The following is a 24,721-nucleotide window of genomic DNA, read 5'->3' as shown; positions in this document are numbered from 1 at the left end:
AGACTTTATCAGTAAGATAAGCTGCTTTTATGACAGAAATTACTTGTTATCAACAAGCACATTTTGGGGGTTATTTAGATAAATAAAGCAAAATTCACTTTCATGTTCACATGTTTCAATAACACAATTTCGGCTATATAACTTTTCTGGCCCCCCTTGGGAAAGACAGAGCAGGAGTCAGATTACTGTGCATCCCAGGTATCACAACAGGCCTGAATAGTTCAAAATGCCAATTAAAAATCACTTGATTTGCCAGAGTAATCTACAGCTAAATGCAAGAAGAGTAGGGAAGCTAGGTGAACCATGGACAGAGCCACAGGGTACAATTATACAGTTTATGCATTTTAAAAAGTTTTTCAGCAAAGGATAGGTTAAAAATCTGTCCCACTGGTGGCTCCAACTCAGGACAAAATGGCATCTTTGGGTAATTCACTGGCCCAGAAATGATGCTTTTTTGTCACTCACCCAGATGTATCATGGTTAACAGAAATACTGGTGCTAGAAGAGACTTTCTCCCAGAGGAGATCCATAATATATTCTCTCACATCCACAGAAAAAGAATAGAGCAACGTTTCCATATTCTCACTAAGCAGATATATCAGTGCTATGAAGTTATATTGGTGGTCAAATTAAAAAAGGTAAATACAAGAATGGATCTCTAGAAGTATATTTATTCTTCTATTGAAACTATTTTTGCTACTTGTGAAACTATTCACAAAAATAAACTGAGTCATCTGGCACTGAGCCAATAAGAAGACAATTTTGATATTACAAACCTAAATTTTTAGTATAATGTTACATCACAGCAGATGTAGCTTAAATACACCATATTACAATTTTCTTATAAGAATCTCTCTGTTTAGAAATTCAAAGTCATTTGTGTCACATTTATATGTTGACAATGATCCCATTATATTTTAAAAAATATTTTTAAAATCCCAATGAAAAAAAACACACTGTATATTATCTCACTATATACAAACAGTATATATGACATAAAAGTTAAAATATTTGATTCATTTTCAAAATGTGTATGTGAGAAAGTTTTTCCATTTTTAAGTAATTAATAAAGTAACATGAAACAGCTTTGGTTGACTAAGTCAATCTCCATCCTGTTTTCTCCCCATGCTGTTTCGTATTTTCATTCTTTCTAAAGAAACATTCCTATCTTTCACTGTGTGTTATCTGAAAAACTAATTCTTGTGGAAGGAAGAAGAACTCGTGAAGCAATAAAAGGAAACTCAACTATGGACAATATTAGTAACTATATTTTTAATTAAGAAGCTTACCAGAGTTTCAGGACTTTGTCCAAAAACTCACAAAAGTTTAAATGGCTTAGGTAAATATTTGACAATATTTTATATAGCAGATAACACACCAAACCCTAGGGATAAATGGATTATTCATTTAACAAAGTATAATTTTCAGAGATCAATTCTGAATACTTGAAGATACTTCAAAATTTCTAAATACTTCAAATCTTGAACACCTATAAATATTTTATACAAAGTTTTATTCTACTGAATTAAAATAAGGGACAAATTGCTTTCATATGGTGCATATGTAGTAGCAGATAGTTTTCAAACAACTACTCGATAAGTCATAAACATTATGTTTTATATCATGTCTGTTCTTTATATAGTGATGAAATGTAGTACCTAACAGAAAATTTAGGATGACTGACTTTATAAAACATCATATATTAATAATAAACTCACATTTAATTACTTATTATTAAATTAATTAAATACCTTTTGTAGACTGGTAGGATTTAGCTGCGTTTTGTCTATTATTTTCACAGCAACCTACAAAAAAGAATTATTAAAGTATATTTGAAAATACATATTTTAATGAATAAAAACAGACAAAGAAAACATCTTTTGTTTCATTCCCAACTAGATGTAATTTAGCTCTGTCTGGGTGTTCACATAATTGGATGGTAAAGTTTTGATAACTGCAGCTGTGGAATATCCATTGACCCAAGTCTTTAATCTATTTGAGCATGAGTCAATGAAATTAAGCCTTTGTTATTTCTTCCAAGTTTCTGCTTTTAAAGTAAAAAATCATCCTGTGTCTTAATCTTTTACTCATGATCTTGATTAGCAAAAATTATAGGAGAAAGTAGCTTATAAACTTGCAGTAAGCTAAGTATTATGTGAATAAAATGGTTATGTGGGTAGAGGCATACTTATAGCAAAACTCACAAAATGAATTTGAATACCTAACACTCTGTCTAGTGTATCTCATGTCTGAATGGCTCCTGGGGTCAGAAGAGACAGAAAGGACTAAATTCAATGGGAGATGACAATATATTATGTATAGAGTAAGGTGAAAACTTATCAAAAACATTCTGTGGATGAAATTTTTAAATACTACCCTAATTAGGCCCAGTTCACATTACATAATTACAAAATGTCAGATGTTTAACTATTTAAATAAAGTTTTATTTATAACATACAGACATATATACAATGCACATGTGCAAATATAAAAATTTTTTACCAAATATATACATATAATTTAAAACATATGAGATTTTACCTGAGAAAACTACCTTTATAGCAATACTTATTCACTGTGGTCTCTAACAGTTAAAAATTAGTGGGTGACCTTCTACATATATATGCTTCTACATATATACGCTATATTGCTGCCTTGTTCCTGGGGTTAGGCAGCAGTGGTAATCAGAAATATTCACAGAAACCATATGATCAAAGTGAGAAGCCTGAGGAAAGCTTATCTACAGCACATCTTATCTAAAAGAGATGCTAGTATGAAGGGACAATTCTTTTCTAAACATTAAAAGGTCAACTTTTATGCTATGATACAGCTCACACACATCCCAGTGTCATATTACAACTGTCATTTATTCTCCAATACCAGCTACAGGAAAATTTTTTTAACAAGACTCTAGAGAGGTCCAGGTAATATTAAAAGGCATCATACAAACTTACCTCTCTACCAGTTAGAACATGTCTTGCCAACTTTACTTTGGCGAAATTTCCCTTCCCTATTGTTTTTTGTAAACGGTAATTTCCAATGTGAGGCTGTTCATCTGTTGCTGATGTAATGGAGTTTCTACACCGAGGGATGTTCTGTCTGCTACTTGACTTGGTAGGCTGGATGTGTGGTTCAGTATATCCATCCACAGAGGTATGCTAAGAAAAAGTTTACAAGATTTCATTGTTAATTAAATGATATTATAAAAGGACAATGAAAAGAACTACAAATAATTTTTATTTAGCAATTCACCTCCAATGAAAATACATTACACTACATGATTTTAAAGTTTGGGCATTTTATTTATAATTTCTCCTTGACTTCAGTTCCCTTTACCAGGTACAATATAACTGTTTAAAATAAAATATTCTACATAGGTTTAGGTATATGCTTTTGCTTTAAAAATGTAAATGAAGAGGTAGTTGGAAGCCCCACAATCCATTTGATTCCTAAAAGGGTATTACCTTTTGGGTTGAGATGACAGCACAGTCCAGGACTGCTTCATTAAAGGACAGAATGGCTTTATTGCCAAGACAAACAACCTCACGAGTATATATCTATTTTTCTGAACTAGCCCAGGCATTTGCCATGTTCTCTCTTCCATTTGCAGAGCATATAACAGAAACAACTGACCAATCAGTTGCCTGCTTCAAGTATACCTCTAATCAATTCCTGTCCATCCTGCTCACAGAGCGTATGATGCCCAAGTAAGAGCTATCTATAGCCCTGCCCAAGTTCATGGCCTAATATACACTGCATTAATACTGTTATTGAAGTAAAGATGTTACTTTGTCTCATAGTCTCACACTTGAGGCTACAATAGCAATGGATAAGATAATTATGTTCACCTGTGGGCTCTGTTCTTAACCTCCCAGGTCCAGCTATCTAGCCAACTCTATTTCACTAGCTCTGATTGTTCCTACTCTTGTCTCGTTTTCTCTACATTCTCACATACATGTTTCTAGCCACTTCGTGCAAAAAATAGAATCACATAGGTCAAGCATAACATCTTTCTTTGGCTTCTTAAAAAAATAGCTGAAGATGAGTAAAACAAAACAAAGGAAAAGCGTATCTTTTGCTTGCAAAATAACTAATTCAAACTTATGTTGCCCTACCTATACAAACAAAAGCTTGCCTAACAACTTTCTATCAGACATTTCTTAAAGGCAACATTAAAGATGAATCCATTTACCAGTCTTGTGCAAAGCATGATTCAAGATCAGTTTTCTATTTGTTATTACTTTCTTTTTTTTACAATAATTTTTTTAACTTCACTCGGGATTAAGGGTTTTCTCTGGGCCTTATGCACATATGCAGCCTCTAGCCTCATTCTAAGTTAGATGCCCCTTTGGGGTATTATAGCAATTTGTACTTCCGTGTATGGCAGCAACCATTCCATTGTGCTATAGTGATAGTGACAGACACATTTACGTGTCTGTCTCCACTACTCTACTTTATAAACTTACCACATCGACGAGTGCCGGATACATAGGAAGAATTCAATAAATTGACACTTTTCAAAGTGTTATCCCTGCACCAGCACCATCAAAATCATCTGGAAACTTGTTGGAAATGCAAATTCTCTGGTCTTGTTCCAGATCTACTTGAATAAGCGACTTCAGGGGTAGGTACTTCTCTACCTGAACTTGTTCTACAGGGAATGGTGACTTGTCCATCCTTCAAATTTTAATATGAATATCTCTTCCTCAACAAAGCTTTCCATGTCTTTTCATGGAGTTGACTACTCCTCTCTTCTGTTGCTACCTTTAACCCAGTAAGTACTACTTTTGGAACTATCACACCATCTTCTAAGTACTTGTCCACAGTTTCTTTTTGCTGTTAGACTTAACACTCCTAAAGTCACATAACTTGATATAGTGTTAGGCACAAAGAAGGTGCTCAATACATAACTAAATCGAAGGCATTTAGGATCCTCATGCTCCTGGTACCCATATGGAATGACTTCTAAGGAATGATTCCATGCTGTCCAGATCTTTGATGCATAAAAAGCAGCAAGTCAAAATACTTGAGCTGGAACTCAATTCCGAATGCAGGTTGTAAGCTATACTCTGATACTAAACTAAACTGTGGTAGACTGCATTATTAACCTCAAATTTTCACAATCTTTGCCATATAACTTTTCTAGTACTCTGCTGCTAAGGGTGGAACATACCTTTCCACTCTTTGGGTTCAGTCATATGACTTTCTTAAGAGTTGGAAATGACATTATGCAAGTCCCAAGCCAGTCTTCAAGAGGCCTTGTTGTGTTTCTACTTGCCCTCTTAAGCTCCAGCCATCATAATGAGAAGGACCTGCCCAGGCTGATACCAAGAGGAGGATGAGAAATACATGGAGCAGAGCCACTCCCACTTGAGCCCAAATTTAATCAACTGACTCTAAGCTCACTCTGACTCATGAGAAATAATAAATGGTTGTTGATTTAAGCCACTGAGTGTTGGGACGATTTGTTACACAGCAATGTCAGTTGATACACAAAGCTATCACTATTTTAAAATTAAAAGGTAAAAATCAGAGAAAAGATAGAGAAAAACACTTATGAGCAATTAGAAGATTCTTGTCAGATGTGTTCAAATTTTAGCAGTCTGCAAAAAGAAAAAATAAGGAGGACTATATGATCAATTCCCTAAGGAATTGACTGTAAGCTGTATTGAGGCAGAATCCTTGACTATTTTGTATCTTCTTCACCAAGTATTATGTAACAGGATCAGCAAAAGGTTCTGGAGAATATACTACCGATGGGCCATAGGCTGTAGTTGGCCAACCCTTGGTATAACACATCACATTCGGATACGGAATTAAATTGTCTCTGGTTTGTTTGTTTGTTTTTAAAATATTTTAACTTTCAACATTAAACATGATCATTTTATGAGTCATCCAATGTATAGCAAATATATTAATGAGTCTTAAATAACATCATAATATACAGCATATACTGTATATTATGCAGTTCTAATTATAAGATGCTGTCCAACAAAACAAATATTACCAAAAAATTACATTTTTCCTTAGGATTGCCACAGCATCACCCAATAGCATAATCTTTCCTTGGCAGGACTATTTGGAAAACCATTTAGGATAGTTGATCTCAATTCTTCCTGATAAATAGCTTAATTGTCATATAGAAAATGTGGCTAGAATATGAATTAGCTTATGCTAGATTAAACACTAGATTTAATTTAGAACTACCTTAGCTCTGGAGTAGTTAGATATAAGAAATTATGTTAGTTCAATTATAGCATATCTATGAGTTTTAATCTCTACCTTAAGCTAAAAACATAAATTCAAATCCTGTCATTCTTTCTTCAAATTGTCTACTCAATCCAGCAGACTTGAATTCCTTCATTTTTTTCTGCAGCAGTGGCAACACAACCCTAAAGCTAGCCCTGAGTGTGCAGCAGAGTCAAAGTAATCAGAGATAATTGTCTCATTAGCTCTTCAGAACTGCATACCATGGATTACCAGAATCCAATTCCTAAATAAGAGAATTTTCATAGCCGAGCTTGGTGGCTCACACCTATAATCCCAGCATTTTGGGAGGCTGAGTAGGAGGATCCTTTGAGCCCAGGAGTGTGAGATGAGCCTGAGTAAGAGTGAATGAGACCCCATCTCTGCAAAAACAACAACAACAACAACAAAACTAGCCAAGCATGATGACACAAGTCTGTAGTCCTAGATATTCAGGAGGCTGGTGAGGAAGGGCTGCTTAAGCCCATGAATACAAGGCTGCACTGAGCTATGATCACACCACTACACTCTACCCTAGGAAACAGAGGGAGATTTTGTCACAAAAATAAAATAAAATAAGAATTTTCCCTGCCTTTATGCATCCTTGGGCAAGTTTGTTAACCTTTGTGTGACTATTTCCTTATCTGTAAAATGAAAGTAACAATAAAGTCTACCTCTTTACCTCAGAACTATCTCAGGTCATTCTGAGGACTATTTAAGACAATGTATGCAATGGTTCTTAGAACAGTACATGGTAAGCACACTACATAAGTGTTAATTAATTAAAGCCACATAAACAAACAAACAAAAATAACCCACCTCCTAGGCCAGATAACCAATCCCATCTCCCTGAGTGTCTGTTGCTTGCAACCACTTCTGGTACCAATTTCTGTATCAGTCAGGTTTCTTGTCTGCAAGCAACAGAAACCAATTCAGGCTAACTCAAGTATAAAAGAAAGTTTTAAAAAGTATTTTTGTAGCCAAAAAGATCCTAAAGGACAAAACTGGCATTCCAGTGAAAGAAGACAAGCATGTGCAAATGGGCAAAATAAAATCATTATACTTGGTAATAAGGGCTGAAAATGAAATAAAATAAGGTGATATGACAGAGTGATAGGATCAAGAAAGAGTTGGGTTAAGTGCAACTTCAGATAGAACAGATGGGATAGATGACACATGAGCTTGACCTAAAAGCTGCTAAGGAGCTAGATACACAGAGAAAGTGGTTTCAAGGCAGTAAAACAAATACAGCAAGATCCTGAGGTGAGAACATGTTTGATATTTTCAAAAAGGAAAAATACATAAGAAAACAGTAAATTAAACTGGATATCTTTTTCAAAGGCCCACATCTTAAAAATTCAATTTTCCAAAAGGAAAAACCACAACTTTATACTATTGACATTAAAATGGTTTCAGTTATAGATATAAAATCCTGCACACTTGACCATACAAAACCAAAGTTAAAAGGCAAATGAAGGTGCAGCTTAACTAACAGATAAGCAATGAATGAGGAAGACATGAACAGACCAATTAACAAACAACTAAAAAAGAAGCAAAATCTATTAAAGATAAGCCACAGGCTGGGCTCAGTGGCTCAGGCTGTAATCCCGCGCCTTGGAAGGCTGAGGTGAGTGGATTGCCTGAACCCGTGGGTTCAAGACCCACCTGGGCAACTTGGTGAGACCTCATCTCTACAATAAATCAAAAATTAGCAGGGCGTGGTAGCACGTGCCTGTAGTTCCAGCTACTTGGAAGGTTGAGGCGGAAGGATCGCCGGAGCCCAGCAGGTCGAAGCTGCGGTGGCCAGGAGCAGCCACTGCACTCCAGTCTGGGTGACAGAGTGAGACTCCAACTCAAAAAAAAAAAAAAAAAGAGATAAGTCACATCTCTATCTCACAATCTAATTTCATTCTTAGTACTTTCTCTCTTTCACTTAAAACAAAATTTTTAAACCAAGAGAAAAATCTGGTTGGAATTAAGATTTCTGCTCTCATATTTCTTCCCTATACAAGAACAGAAATATCTTAGCTCCCTAACTAAGGATAACTAACCCAGAAGGAAAATGACATAAAAACTATCATTTATCTTATATGCTAGGAGCTGTATTAAATGTCTTACATATATTACCTCTAATCTTCCTTACTACCTCTTTTCCTCTGTGAATGCCTCTAGCTACACTTGAAAAGGAGATTCTGCACAAAAGAGCTACTAAAAAAAAAGAGAAATAAACTCTTCAAATTTTTCAACAGTGAATATCTATGGCTTATCATTCTCTATTATGGTTAGTGTCATGGTATCATTTTTATAAATCCATGTCAACTCATTAAAAATTACTCTAATATCAAAAATCAATTGTGATGTTTTATGATAACCATTAAACCTGCTTAGTGACTGAATATGCAAATGCTTCTAAGTAGTCAGATCACATATAAGACCTGAAAGAAGCACTGTCACAGGGCTGTTTCCAGGACATTAGAATATGCTACTTTTGTAAACACAACAACTCTTTACAGGCCATGTTAGAAATAATAACTAAACTTCCATTTCTCGAAGTTACTTTATTAAAAAAGTAGGGAAGTTCTGTGTCCAATGATGGATAAATTGCTTGTATCTGACTAAATCTACCAGCAGATAAAAAATTCGCTCTAGACAAAATATTAAAAACAATTGCTTGAAGGCTCTGATAAGCCAGAAAGAAGAGGCAAAATCTGCAAGGAAATTGATCCTTGTAAGAAAAAAAATTGTACAAGGTGAAATTTGTGTTTTTACAGTTTCTACCTGGGGGCAAACACTGGCCCACCCAGCTCCAGACAATTTAAATTCAAGCAGAAAGCAGCAGTTTTATTGGCTAAAGGAATCTGAGGATGGAGCTGGAAGCTAATAAAATGAATGGAAAGTTAGAGAGAAAATCTTGGGAAAAATAAAGAGAGAAGAAAAGTAAAATTTTTATATCAATTACAGATGTTTTGCTGAATCTAGAACTAAGTATGAGTAAGAGTACCTCTAAGGAACATATCAGAAAGAGATAGAAACATAAGGAGATAAGGGAAGATCTGGACTATTACCCATCACAAAGGAAGCTAAAATTGAAGTTTGAGTCAAGCCAAATTAACGGTTCACTAAAGCAAAAATCAACACTTTATAGAGGAAGATAATTAAATCCAGTGTCTCTATTAAGTATTAATGATAATGTCCAATATAAGTAAAATTTACTAGATATACGTAGGAACAGTCTAATATGACCCATTGCCACAAAAAAACAAGTCAACAGAAACAGACCACAAGATGACCCAGAAGTTGAAATCAGCGGGCAAGAATTTAAAGCCGATATTACCAATATGCTTTTAAAAGTAAGGAAAAATATGGTCAGAAGGAACAAAGAGATGAGAAATATTAGTAGAAAAGTGAAAACTATAATAAGGAAATAAATGGCAAGTCCAAAACTAAATAGTACAATAGCTAAAAAGAAAAACTTACCAGATGGGCTTACAGCAGATTGCAAAGAAGAAAGGGTCAATGAACTTGAAGACAGATGAGTAAAAATTAGCCAGTCTGAAGAACTGAGAGAAAAGGAGATTGAACAAAATAAACAATGCCTCTATGATCTATGGTGGGTCAATATAACACAGACTAACGTATGTGAAAAGAGGGCCCAGAGAAAGAATAAAAGAAAAAGGATCAGAAAAGCATCTGAAGTAATAACGGCCATATAATTCTTCAAAACTGTGAACTCTAAGCAGAGTAAACAGAAAGAAAACCAAAGGTAGGCACATCAGTCAGTTGCTGAAAATCATGTACAGAGGGGAAAAAAATTCGAAAAGGAGTCAGGGCAGAATGACACAGTGCATACACAGTACAAACAGCAGCTAACTTCTCATTAGAAATACCAGAAGTCAGATGAAAATAGGCCGTTTTTTAAATGCTGCTGAAAAAAAACCAAATGGAACCCAAAATTTGTTATCCAGTGAAAATATTCTACAAAAAAAAGAAGGTACAATAAAGACATTTTTATATGAACAAAAACAGAAAAAGTTTGTTGTCAGCAGACATATATTATTTTAAAAATGCTAAAGAAAGTAAAGTGTTCATAGAGGATAAGATGAATCTATACAAAAAATTAAGACTTCTGGAAATAGTAAATATGTGAATAAATATAAAAGAAAACACACTTCTCAATTTCCCAATTTTTTAAAAAGATTGACAGTTTAAAGCAAAACATTTTAATACTGTATGTGGAACTTATAAGGAGATGTAAGTATATGTGAAAACAAAAGCACAGAGGTCAGGGGAATTAGAAGAGTCTTATAATATTAACTTTAAAAGACTGTAGTAAGATATGGATGTAGTCTGTCATATCTAGAGCAACCACTGGGAAAAAAATGCATCAAAACATGCAGAGGCATAGGTAAGAAGCCAAGAGAGATTAAAATGGAATACTAAACAAAGCTTGATTAACTCAAAAGCAGGTAAGAAAAGAAGCAAGGCATGATAATAGTAGCAAAAAACAGGACAAAAAAACAAAAGAGTAAAATTATAGACTTCCAACCAAACATAGCAATAATTATATTTACTATAAATAAATGCAAAAATTCAATTCAAAGAACGAGAATGTCAAATAAAATTTCTTTTTAATTTTTTTGAGTTGGAGTGTCACTCTGTCACCCAGGCTGGAGTGCAGTGGACACTCACCTACTGCAGCCTCTACCTGCTGGGCTCAGGCAATCCGATCCTTCCACCTCAGCCTTCCATGCAGCTGAACTACAGGTATGTACCACCACATCTGGCTAATTTTTTAAATTTACAATAGAGATGAAATCTCGCCAAGTTGCCTAGGCTGGTCTCGAACCCCTGGGTTTAGGCAACCCTTTCACCTCTGTTTTCCAAAGTGCTGGGATTACAGACATGAGCCACCATGCCTGGCTGCAATTACTAATAGAAAGATCCAACTATATGCTGTCTCCAAGAGATGTACTTTTAGTATGATGAAACAAATAGGGTAAAGGTAAAATGACAGAAAAATATATATTATGCAAACTGAAAGCATAAGAGAGCTGGAGAGGCTATAATACTATCAGACAAAATGAACTTCAACACAAGGAGTAAAACAAAGGTAAAGAGACATTTTATAAAGATACAAGGGCAATTCATCAGGAAGACATAATAGTCTTAAATATGTATATGCCTTTTAAATTACTTTAGAAAGCAAAAACTGACAGAAAAAAATAATATAAAGACAAATTTACAACCAAAATCAGAGATTTTAATTCAATTCTCTCAATAGCTGAAAGAATGACACATAAATACTAAGAATACAGAGATTTTCTTTATCTGAACAACACTATCCAGTTAAGGAAGTTTACAGATTTCTCAAAGCATACTTCTTAGACTCTAAGTCAAGAACTCTTCTCTGGATCCTTAAGCTCTGCACAGAGATATTATTTTAGTACTTATTAGAATGACATCTTGTATTTTTTAGTCAAATGATAACTTAAAGAACAGTTACATTTTGTACAGCAGCATGACTGAAGCCACTAACAATGATTAATGCAGGCTTCCAGGCAAGATGGTGATGGAACAGGTCAGACTGTGAGAGTCTACACAAAAGTAAGTGTCCATAAAGACTCTCTGCATGAGTGGGTGTGAGACAGTGGGTGAGTGAAAGTCTGTTTGAGGGGAGATTCAGGTGCATGCACCCAGAGCTGTCCTCCGGAGGCAACTACAACCCAACACTGTCCTGAGATTGGAGGCCTGAGCATGTAGGATCATCTGCCATTCTCAGGGCTCTCTTGAGAGGAGGCAGCAGAAAACAGCTGCCCCTCACCACCTGGCACCCAGCCCATGCCATCAACTGCAGCAGCAGACTGGGCAAGAGTAGGAGGAACCGTGGAGAAGGCAGGCCATGGAAATCTGTAATAAAGCTCCAACATCAGTGATGAGATGTCGATGGGCACCATCTTCTCAGTCCCTGGACCAGGCAGAGAACTGCAGTGCCCTGCTCAGCCCTGCCCAGCCTCCATCTTGGGACCCAGAGGCCATCCTCTCATTGAACTCAGAGAGACAGACACCCCTCCCCAACACTGGAACAGGCACAGACACTTCAGATCTGAGTAGGAGATCTGACAACAGCAGCAGTGAGCAGGGTAAGTCCGGATCTGATCCAAGCTCCTCCCACAGTAGTCTGTGAGGCATCTGACCCATGCTGAGGCAACCCTATCAGCCTGTGCTGAGAGTAGAGGGGAAAGCCTGGAGACTAGAGTCACTCTCTAAGGCGGAGGTGGCAGCAGGAACCTGGAGTAACAGAAACGGCCACAGAGTGAGGTTTTTATTTTTCTTCTTGTTTGTTTTTTGTTTCAGTTTTTGCTTTTTTTCTTCTCTCTTTCTGTCTGTTTTTGTTTACATTTTTGTACTTGCTTTGTTTGTCATTTCAGTGTTTTTAAAAAAATTTTGTTTGTGTATGGGTATTTTTGAGGGAGAGTACACTAACAGAGGTGTCTTTGATTGTTTGTATAATTGCCTGTTTATTTTTGTTTTTGTGTTTTCTGTCTTTGTTTCTCTATTTATTCATTAATTGGTATGCCTATCATTTTCCCTCTTCTGCTCTCTCTACCTTCCTTTCATCTGCCTCCTTCCTTTTTCCATTATTTTCCCTTTCCTTATCTCATTTGCTTTCAGGGAGTAAAAAGACACCCATACTGCATGGACAAAAAAGCAGTGGGAAGTGGGTCCCAGAGGGGCCCACACACCTGTCAGCAAATACTGGGATCTGTAGATCTTCTGAATCATATCTCCTTGCTTAATTAATTCTCAAAACAGCAGAAAGTACAGGCCCCCACCACCAGTTTAGGTCCAAAATTGAACACAAGCAGAGGATCTACATAAGAAAGAACAGGAGATTGAGCAAACAGAAACAAAAGCTATCCCCTCTATCACTGAACAGCAGAATTAAAGAAAAGGTTAAAAAAGGGAGGAGGAAAACCTATATGAATGAAGAAAAGCCAAAGGAAGAATATGAGTCTCACATAGATCCCCCTGGGAGGTCAGCGACTGAGAATACCAACTTTGGAATGCAAACAATGAAGAGCCCCTCCAGAATAACTAGTCTCAAATCACAAACTGAGATATCAAGATACTAATAGAGAGAATAAATAGAAATGAGGAAAGACAAGAGGAAAGAATGAAGGAGTTGATAACTGAGATAACAGCAATAAAGAATACAGTGAATGAAATAAATAACAAACAGATAAACATGGAAAGTAGAATTAACCAAGCAAAAGAAAGAATCTCAGGGCCTGAGGATCAAAATATGTAGCCAACCCAAACCGTTAAAAACATAGAAAAGAAGCTTTAAAAGACAGAACAAAACCTCCAAGAGATGAGTGATTATTTCAAGAGGCCAAATCTAAGATTAATTGGAATCCCTGAGGCAGATAGACAGAGACTATCCTGAACCAAACATTCCATAAAATTATCCAAGAAAACTTCCCTCATCTCATCAGTGATGCAACCACTCAAACACAAGAGATTCAGAGGACCCCTGCAAGACAACAAGTGGGAAACCAACTCCTAGACACATAGTAATTCGCCTACAAAAAGTAGGTGTAAAAGGAAAAATCCTAAAGGCCGCGAGAGAAAAAGGTCAGACTACTCACCGGGAAAGACCAATTAGAATAGCAGCAAACTTATCTACAGAAACACTTCAGGCTAGGAGAGCTTGGAGCCCAAACTTCAAAGTTCTCAAAAATAAACAATTTCAACCAAGAATTACCTACCTGGCTAAGATAAGCTTCATCAGTGATGGAGAATTAAAATCCTTCCCAGACATTCAATCCCTAAAAGTTTACACTGGCTCCAAACAAGCTCTACAAGGACCACTTAAGAAAGTATTAAACACAGAAGAAAGGAATAAAAGAACAACGCCCTTCCCAAGAATGCAGGAAAAAGAATGAAAACATGCATGAGTCAACCAAAAAATCATAAGAAAGACATCAAACAGCAGCAACAACAAAAAGCTCTATAAGAACCTCATGACAGGGATAAAACTCTCACATCTCAACAATAGCCTGAATGTGAATGGACTAAATGCACCAATGAAAAGACACAGAATTGCAAAATGGATAAAATATCATGAGGCTACAATATATTGTCTCCAAGAGACTCATCTCACCAGAAAGGACATTCACAGACTCAAAGTAAGAGGATGGGAAACAAAATTTCAGGCAAATGGAACTCAAAAGAAAGCAGGAGTCATGAGATTAATATCAGACAAAATCCTCTTTAAGCTATCAAAAATTTTTTTTTAAATGGAAAGTCACCACATGATGACAAAAGGTTCAATCCATCAACAAGAAATATCCACCCTAAACATATATGCGCCCAACATAGGAACACTAACTTCCATAAAGCAGCTTCTAAGTAAACTAAAAATGATATTGACTCTAACACTATCATAGATGGGGACTCAAACACCCCACTAACAACCCTAGACAGATCATTAAGACAAAAAGTCAACAGGGAGATCAATGTGATGCTTGACCAAATGGACTTAATTGACACCTACAGAACACTCCACCCAACAACCACAAAATACACATCCTACTCATCACCAAATAGAGCTTAGTTGAAGATCAAACACATCCTCAGCCATAAATCACGCATAAACAAATTCCATAAGATTGAAATTCTTTCTCAGACCACACTGGAATAAAAATAAACATCAACACCAAAGTTCCCCCAAAGACCACAAGGACATGGACACCAAAAAGCATGATGCTAAACAACTCCTGGGTCAACATGGAAATCAAAACAGATTAAAAGATACCTGGAAACAAATGAAAACAAAGAAACATCTTATCAAAATCTCTGGGATGCCATAAAAGCAGTACTAAGAGGGGAACTCATATCTCTATGAACACACATGAAGAAAATGGAAAGATCACAAGTCAACAGTCTAACAAATCACCTAAAAAGCTGGAAAAGCAAGACTGCCAAAACCCTAACTTCAGCAGAAGAATCCAGATCACAAAAATAAAAGCCCAAATTTGGGACATAGAAGACAAAAATATAATATAAAAAACCAATGAAACTAAAAGCTTTTTTGAAAGGATAAACAAGACTGATGAACCCTTGGCTAGACTGACTAAGAAAAAGAGAGAAAAAGCCCAAATAAACATAATCAGAAATGCAAAAGATCAAGTCACAACTGAACCCGAAGTAATACAAAATATTATGAGAAATTACTGTATACACTTGTGTGGAAACAAACTTGAAAACCTAAATGAAATGGAGGACTTTCTTACATCACACAACCTCCTCAGGTTGAAACAAGAAGAAATTGAGACCCTAAATAGACCAATAACAATCAGAAAATTGACCATGTCACAAAAAAACTATGTATCAAAAAGAGCCCAGGACCAGATGGCTTTCCAGCAGAATTCTACAAAGCATATAAGGAGAAGCTGACACCAAACCTATTGAAAGTATTCCAGGCAATCGAGAAAGATAGAAATCTCCCCAAATAATTTTATGAAGCTAATATCACATTGATACCCAAACCAGGTAAAGATCCAACAAAGAAAGAACTACAGGCCAATATCCTTGATGAACATAGATGCTAAAATTCTCAACAAGATTCTAGCAAACCAGATCCAACAACACATCTCAAAAATCCACCATGACCAAGTAGGCTTCATCCCTGGGATGCAGAGCTGGTTCAACATTCACAAGACCATAAACATAAAAATACATAACAGATGTAAAGACAAAAACCACATGATTATATCATTAGATGCAGAAAAAGCTTTTGAAAAATCCAGCACCCCTTCCTCATAAAAAACTTGAACATCCAGGCATAGATAGAACATACCTCAAAATAGTAAGAGCCATCTATGAGAAACCCACAGCCAACATACTGCTAAAGAGACAGAAATTGAAACCATTTCCCCTGAAAACCAGAACAAGACAAGGATGCCCACTCTCACCCCTCCTATTCAACACAGTGTTGGAAGTCCTAGCTAGAGCAATCAGACAAGAGAAGGAAATGAGGGGTATCCAAATAGAAAAAGAGGAAGTTAAGTTATGCCTCTTTGCAGACAACATGAATATATACCTTGAAAACCCAAAAGAATCTGTCAAAAACCTCCTTGCACTGATAAAGAACTTTGGCAAAGTCTCAGGGTATAAAATAAATGTGCAAAAGTCAGTCGTATTCCTATATACCAACAATAAACAAACAGAAACCCAAATACAAAGCACAATAGCCACAGGGAGGAAGGAAGGAAGGAAGGAAGGAAGGAAGGAAGGAAGGAAGGAAGGAAGGAAGGAAGGAAGGAAGGAAGGAAGGAAGACAGATACTTTGGCATCTTCCTAACCAGAGAAGTCAAAGACCTTTACAACAAAAACTACAAAATACTGTTTAAAGAAATCAAAGATGACACAAACAAATGGAAAAATATTCCATGCTCATGGATTGGAAGAATCAACATTGTTAAGATGTCCATCTGACCCAAGGCAATCTATACATTTCACACAACACCCATTAAATTACCAGCAGCATTCTTCACACACCTAGAAATGACAATAAAGGAATTCATATGGAAACATATATGATCACGAATAGCCAAAACAATCCTTAGCAAAAAAAAAAAAAAAAAAAAGCAGGACGCATCACACTCCCAGACTTCAAACTTTATTATAAAGCTACAATAATCAAAACAGCCTGGTACTGGTGCAAGAACGGGCATACAGACCAAAGGATCAAGAGAGAGATTCCAGATGCAAAACCTCAATTTCTCAACCAACTCATCTTTGACAAAGCCTCTACCAACAACCACTGGGGAGAGGAGAACCTATTCAGTGAATGGTGTTGGAAAAACTGTCAGACCACATGCAGAAGATTAAAACAAGACTCGTACCTATCAACAAACACAAAAACAAACTCTCAAAGGATCAAAAACCTAAATTTAAAACCTCAAACTATAAGAATCTTAGAAAATGCAGGAGACACAGTTATGGAAATTGGAACTGACAACCAATTCCTGATCAAAGCCCCAAGTACCCATGCCATATGAGATAAGATAGACAAATGGAACCTCATCAAACTGACAAGCTTTTGCAAAGCAAAAGAAACCATTGAGAGAGCAGGGAGACAGCACACATACTGGGAAAAAATATTTGCCAACTGTATATCTGACAAAGGCCTAATATCTAGGATCTACAAGGAATTCATATGTGCTGAAAAGAAAAAAACAGCCTCATTACAAAGTGGGCAAAAGATATGAACAGACACTTCTCAAAAGAAGACATAAGAACAGCCAACAGATACATGAAAAAAATGTTCAACCTCACTAGTCATCAAAGAAATGCAAATTAAAACCATACTGAGATACCACCTCACTCCAGTCAGGATGGCCATCATCATTAGCTCAAAAAACAACAGAAGCTGGAAAAGATGCGGCTAAAAAGGAACATTTCTACAGTGTTGATGGGAGTGTAAATTATACAGCTTCTGTGGAAAACAGTGTGGCAATTCCTAAAAGATCTAAAAATTGACCTCCCTTATGACTCCGCAATCCCCCTACTGGGAATATACCCGGAGGAACTCAAATCACTCTATGAAAAAGATACCTGCACACACATTTATTGCAGCATTATTTACAATAGTAAAAACACAGAACCAACCATGCTACCCATCGAAAGAGGACTGGATAGAAAAAATGTGGTACGTATACATAATGGAATATTGCACAGCCATAAAGAAGGACAAAATTATGAACTTCATAGCAACTTGGATGGACTTAGAGGTTATAATACTGAGCGACCTATCACAGAATCAAAGAACCAAGTATCACATGTTCTCACTCATAAGTGGACCTTGAACAGCTATCATAATACTATAAGAAACTGGCAGTAGTGGGAAACTGCCAGGGGAGGGCAGGGGCGGGATTGGCAGTAGTGGGAAATTGCCAGGTGGGGGAAATAGCTCAACAACAAGGGTACCTGCAAACCAGGTAAAGATCCAATCCAACAAGTTAGGCATAATGAACATTTGTATATCTAACTCTGAATTGTAACCCATATATTTAAAATAAATAATTAAAAATAAATAACAATAATAAATGATTGATGCCTATTTCATAAGTATCCAAGCAATGAATCTGCCTGAGTTTAGTTATTGGACATCTATCTCTCACCTGGTATGCTTCTTTTATTATATTATGGTATACCATAATGCCTCTCTTTCCCTGATTTTGGTGTTTCAAGGTAAAATTTCACTTTAAAGAGTACAATGGTAGGTGGTGTCAGCAAAAACAGTACATTTATGAATGGCAAAAACATTAAACAGCTGGAGAAGAATGCTTATGGAGTATGGAATACCTATGATTCTCCTCTTCTGTGTCCCTACAGCAATTGAAACATTATTTTACATAATACTTAAAATTTTACAATGCAACTGCCTTATTTGTTTTAATTATCACCTTCAAAACTATGAGCTTTTAAGTTGTAAACTCACTGTTTCTTTCACATTTCTTTATCATTCAGTATAATGACTATTACATAAATGGACCCACTAAATATGTTCTCTTTTATTGTGAATATCAAACCTAAATATTTTTGGAAACTGGCCAATAATCATTTTATTTCGTTCTTTAAAATCAACAAAACTACAATTTCTCAACAAAATATAACTTAATTACTAACAAATATCAATTTTATTTAATACATAAGAGTTTACTTCAATGAGATGTCAATAGATTTGATATATCTATTCCAGAAGTATAACATACCAAAAAATGGAGTCTAAAATGAAAAAGAAAAAGCTTTTAAAGTAAACTGCCACTAAAACTTTCTGAAGAGATGGGCATGGTGGCTCACGCAGTAATCCCTGCACTTTGGGAGGCCAAGGCAGGAAGATTGCTTGAGCCCAGGAGTTTGAGATTGGCCTGGGCAACAAAGTGAGACTCCACGTCTACGAAATAAAATAAAATAAAAATTAGTCAGGCATGGTGGGGCACACCTGTAGTTCCAGCTACTTAGGAGGCTGAGGTAGGAGTATCACTTGAGCCTATTAATTCAAGACTGCAGTGAGCAGTGATTGCACCACTGTACCCCGGCTTGGATAACAGAGTGAGAGCTTATCTCAAGAAACAACAAAAAACTTTCTGACAGTTACCATGCTAGACGTTACATAAACCCAAAGGAAGAAGTTGTACAATATGTTGATTCCACCTGTCCTTAATGAGTAAGTGCATAATTTTCCAAACTGTCATATTATAATTAGTCTTTTACTTTGTTTTTAAGAATCATAAATGGGTTTGATTTTAGACCTAAACAGTATGATACTAATGAAGAAAAGCGGCCAATATAATTTATTTCTATAGATTCAAGAAACCCAAAGAAAATCTTAGCCAACATATTAATGAATTACCACTACAATCTATTAGGTATATGATCAGAACACAAATTAACTCTATAAAAAAAATTACAATTTCTTGCTCCAATTTGAAAACCATGGAGTACAGAAACAAGAATATCTCAAGCGCTTCATTCTACACAGTGGTAGTACCAGATGTATCAGTAATGTCAGGAAAAAAAAATACAAAGAGGGAAGATTTTCCTGTATAATCTTTCTGCAGCTAGCATGAATATGAACCTAGAAAACGCAAGTAAATCAATAAAATATCTTTTGGGAGCACTACTTGAGTTCACCAAAGTCGCAAGAGAGAGAAAACACCCCTAATAATCAATTACATTTTGAGAAATCACTGAATGAATTAACTAACTCTTAACTTATCCCTTCATATTAAGCTAAATGTTACCTCTCAGGAAACACCACACATCATATCAGAGCTTCTACTCCTCCTTCAACTAAGCCAGGTTCAATATAATTTGTAGTCTTTCTACTGTTATTTCTAGCATTGCACTGACCACATTTTAAAATTAATTTTTATTAAATGATATCTGCACGTGAAGAAAAGTGGTCAATACAGATCATTTCTAGATATTCAAGGAACCCAAAGAAAATCTTAGCCAACATTACTCAACAACATTAAAGAATTACCACTACAATCTGTCAGAACACAAAATTAACTCTATAAAAATATTACAATTTTTACATGGCCAAAATTGTATATAGTCAAAATATGACATGGTCAAAAATGTCAAGTAACTCTAATAGGTTATTAACAAAAAATACAAAACAAGTTTTATAAACTTAGATAAATACAATAAGAAACCATTTCTGGCCTATAAGATCACTAAGGTTCAAAAACTTTTAAAAAGTAGTATGGTGTATGTTTGTTAAGAGTGCAAAGAACACAAGTAATACAATAAAAAATTAAATAATAGGCATTTTCTGATAAATACAAATGGGAAATAAACATTTTAAAACATATTAAACTTTACTAGTAATCTGAGGATATAAATTTAAATTGATAACATTTTTTGAACTATCAAACCAAAAAAATTTTAAAGTGTGGCAATATTAAACATTTCTGTGCAATCTTTAGGAATGTAATACTTGATGTACTACTAGTGGGAGCATTAATTCATAGCAATTTTTTAAAAACAATAGTGCAGTAACACTAAAAATATACAGCATTTGAGGACTCAGAAATTTCACTTCCAGAGATGCTTATTTACATATAAATGTAGCATATACATGGATATTCAATACTATTTGTAAGAGTCAACATTTGGAAACAACCTCAAAGTCCACCAATAAGAGAGTGGATAAATAATAGCTCTATGCTCAGAAAATCTTGCTTGCAAGTTTGGCCCTTGGTTGACATAGAAATTAGGCAAGCATTTTCCTAAATGGTAAGAGTGGATCACTGTGCCTAAATTGTTTGTGTAAACAGTGTGGTTTATGCTGAAAACCTCCTTTATTCTGAGAGTCTGGAATTTTGGTACATATTAGGTAGAGGGTTCCTACACTACCAGACTTCAGTAAAAATCTCAGTTTGTAATGAGTCCTCCTGATACACAATGCTTCATGCAAGCTGTTTCATTGCTGAGGGAATTATGCATGTGTGGTAAGACTCCACTGGGAGGGGACTATTGGAAGTTTGCTCTTAGCTTCCTCTAGACTTTGCTCCAAAAATCATTTCCCTTTGCTGATTTTTCCTTTCATTATAATAAATATTAGCTGTGAGTACAACTACATGGGGAGTCCTGTGAGGCCTTTTAGTGACTCCCCAAACCTGCAGATGGTCTTGGGGACTCAACACAGAATTGAACAGAGTATCATAAATCGTCATACTTAGTAAGGACAAATGTTATTCTCCATAACTTCTATTTCAGCTATATATTCAGATCTGTACACTGGGTCATGAAGTAAAGGATATAGCTGTGATCCAATGATATTATGGACCAGAAATCTAAGTAAATTGCACCATTTATATGCCTTTTTTGGTACAGTGTAATAATTATCTTGAATTCTGTTTTGCTATTAATACTCCTATTCCTAATTTTGATTCACCTTACATATCTTTCCCTAATATTTATTTCCAATCTTTATTTGGCATTTTGTTTTAGGTCTGTGTCAAGATAAAGATCACATAACTGGATTTCATTTCAAGAGACAAGCAAGAACACAGATAATCTGAGTCTTTTAAAAACTAAGTTTATGCTTTGGGAGGCTGAGATGAGTGAACTGCCTGAGCCCGTGGGTTTGAGACCCGCCTGGGCAACTTGGCGAGACCTCATCTCTACAATAAGTCAAAAATTAGCTGGGCGTGGTAGTGCACACTTGTAGTTTCAGCTACTTGGAAGGCTGAGGTGGAAGGATCGCCGGAGCCCAGCAGGTCGAGGTTGCAGTGGCCGGGAGCGGCCACTGCACTCCAGTCTGGGTGACAGAGTGAGACTCAAAAACAAAACAAAACTAAGTTTAACCCATTACATTTACTGTAATTAATGACATATTTGAGTTTTTCCTGTATTTTGTTTTGTATTTTATGCTAAGAACGTTTTCTTTATTTTTTTCTAAATCATTGGATTTTCTTTGTTCCCTTTTCTTTGTCTTGTGATTTAGAAGCTACTTCTTGTTTCTAAGCTACTGGTGATTATTTTTAAAAGTTAAAGAGTAAAAATGTCAAGGTGCAGTGGGCTGGGGAGAAAAAATGGAAAATAAGAAAATGGAAGCAGATAGAGCCGATAACACCCTGAGTAGTCTGGCTTTGAAGAAGAGGCAAGGCATGGTAGTTGGAGAAGAGTGTGGTTGAGGGAGGTTATTGTTCATTTGCTTGTTTAAAGATGGGAGCGACTTGAGTGAAGAGAGAAAGACAAAAAAGAAAAGGAAAGTTTCTGCTAAGGTGAAAAGTGAGAAGAATCAGAGCACAGATGGAGAGATTGCCCTTAAACAGGAAGAAAGACATGTCTTCCCCCGTAACAAGCAGAAAAGAAGAGAAATTCAGGTCTAGATGGAGAAAGGTACATAAATTTAATAATGGGAAGTTGAAGGAATTCCAATTTGATGACTCTTACTTTCTTTATGTGGTTCGAGGTAAAGTCATCTGCTGAGAGTGAGGATAGGCCATAGACGTTCACAGAGAGTAGAAAAGATTTGAAATAATTCATGTAAAGTGAAGAAAAATAAGTTAACCAAAGAAATCTAGTAGGTCTGCTGAGCAGTGTTGACCATCTAGTTGAGAATCACCTTATTGTGGCTCTAATCTGTCCAGCTGTGTTATTTCCTCCAGCAATACTCAAATGCCCAGAGACAGGTTACTGAGAAAGCAGGCATGAGTTCATCTTGGACTGGAGTTTGACAAAATGTACCAACAAAGAGAAAGTACAAGACATGTTGAGTTATTGACAGTTATTAAAATGATTAAAAATAAAATTTAAGCTGGATAGGGGCCGGATATGGTGGCTCACCACTGTAATCCCAACACTTTGGAAAGCTGAAGTGAGAGAGGACTGCTTGAGTCGAGGAGTTGAGATTACCCTAGGCAACATAGCGAGATCTTGGCACTCTACAGAAAATAAAATAAAATTTAATTTAATTTAAGCAGGATAGGGAAAGAAGTAAAGGTAAAAAAGAGATGATGAATAAGAAGAAAGAGGGACCAATGTACTGGAGGGCCCAATGAGATCAAAGAATAATTACAGCAAGACAAGCTGAGAAAGCCACTAGATAGATGACTACTTGAGTCAGAAAAATAGTGACTGTATTTAGTGATAAGGGAACTACAGCAGGTTAGGATGCCACCAGTATAGAATGTTTTGTTAAAATCACCAAAAATTGCTCTGCATTTTTGTAGATTTTTTAAAACATACACCTGTTTTTTAAAAATTACATTAAACTTTGCAGTCACATTATTAAAAAAAATTTTTTTTTTTTTTTGAGTTGGAGTCTCACTCTGTCACCCAGACTGGAGTGCAGTGGCAGCTCCCGGCCATCACAGCCTCAACCTGCTGGGCTCCGGCGATCCTTCCGCCTCAGCCTTCCAAGTAGCCGGAACTACAGGCATGCGCTACCACGCCCGGCTGATTTTTTGATTTATTGTAGAGATGAGGTCTCGTTGCCCAGGCGGGTCTCGAACCCACGGGCTCAGGCAATCCACTCACCTCAGCCTCCCAAAGGCACGGGATTACAGGTTGAGCCACCGAGCCCGGCTTTAAAAATATTTTTAATTATGCATAACTTTCACTAGCTACATTATTCACCAGTTTGTACATCCTGCATTTCCCTTTCTTAGATTTACTTTTTCTAATTTGCAATTTTTTTTTTCAGATAGGTGTGTAGGTGATATACTTTCTAAATCTTTGCAGTTATTAATTTTTCTTATTTTAACTTCACATATAAACCATAATTTAGGTGGATATAGAATAAATACAAGTACACATTTTTCCAATAATTTCTGAATTTATTCCAGAAGGCCGAATGTTTTAGAAATATGATTAAAAATGAAATTTAGAAATATGATTTTAAAAAAAACCACATAATTAAATTGTGACCCATGAATGACAAAACAGTAAGAGAGAAAAAACTCTATGGAATTTCCAGGTGACAAAATTTTTACAGAAGTTTATCTAAGAAATAGGCCCAAATACAAAGGAGAATTTGTGATACGTCAAATGTCAAAATTAGCATTTCCCATCAATGGAGAAATAATAGATTCTTCACAAATGGTACTGGAAGAGCTAGAAAACAATAATGTTGGAGCTCTAGGAGTGAGGTATCACTCCTTACACCAAAATTAATTCACAATTGATTAAGGATATAATGTAAAAACAAACAGAAAAACACAAGGACAAAGAAGCCGTGAAAGTAAATACTAGAAGTAATAAACAACAGACTGGCAACTGTGTTTTTAGTCTCAGTATGGGAAATGCCTCGCCACTCCAAGCCCTGCAAAATCTGCTCAACCACAGGTTTCTCTCTCATCCAATGGCAAGTCTATTCAGACCAAAAACTCTGAGGTCATACTTTACTGGGACCCTTTCAAACCTTCTGCCCTTTCTGTCTTTGTCTCTC

The 24,721-nt window shown here is 36.0% G+C and overlaps 1 protein-coding gene across 1 annotated transcript in view; it reads right to left on the bottom strand.

The window, feature by feature from the left end:
• Nucleotides 1–1,658: 1,658 nt before the first annotated feature.
• The window catches only part of LOC103254069 (serine/threonine-protein kinase MARK1-like), a 69,572-nt gene continuing 46,509 nt past the window's right edge, over nt 1,659–24,721 (bottom strand). The window contains exons 2-3 of the mRNA XM_008052231.2: nt 2,955–3,158; nt 1,659–1,805 (exon numbers count right to left, since the gene is read on the bottom strand). Of these exons, the coding sequence (XP_008050422.1) occupies nt 1,740–1,805; nt 2,955–3,158 (270 nt within the window). The 3' untranslated portion in view covers nt 1,659–1,739. The remainder of the gene's footprint in view (nt 1,806–2,954; nt 3,159–24,721) is intronic.

The sequence above is a fragment of the Carlito syrichta genome, unplaced genomic scaffold (genome assembly GCF_000164805.1).
Source record: "Carlito syrichta isolate Samal-C Ts95f unplaced genomic scaffold, Tarsius_syrichta-2.0.1 Scaffold268348, whole genome shotgun sequence".
Lineage (NCBI taxonomy): Eukaryota > Metazoa > Chordata > Mammalia > Primates > Tarsiidae > Carlito > Carlito syrichta.
This window is presented reverse-complemented; position numbering and strand designations above follow the sequence as displayed.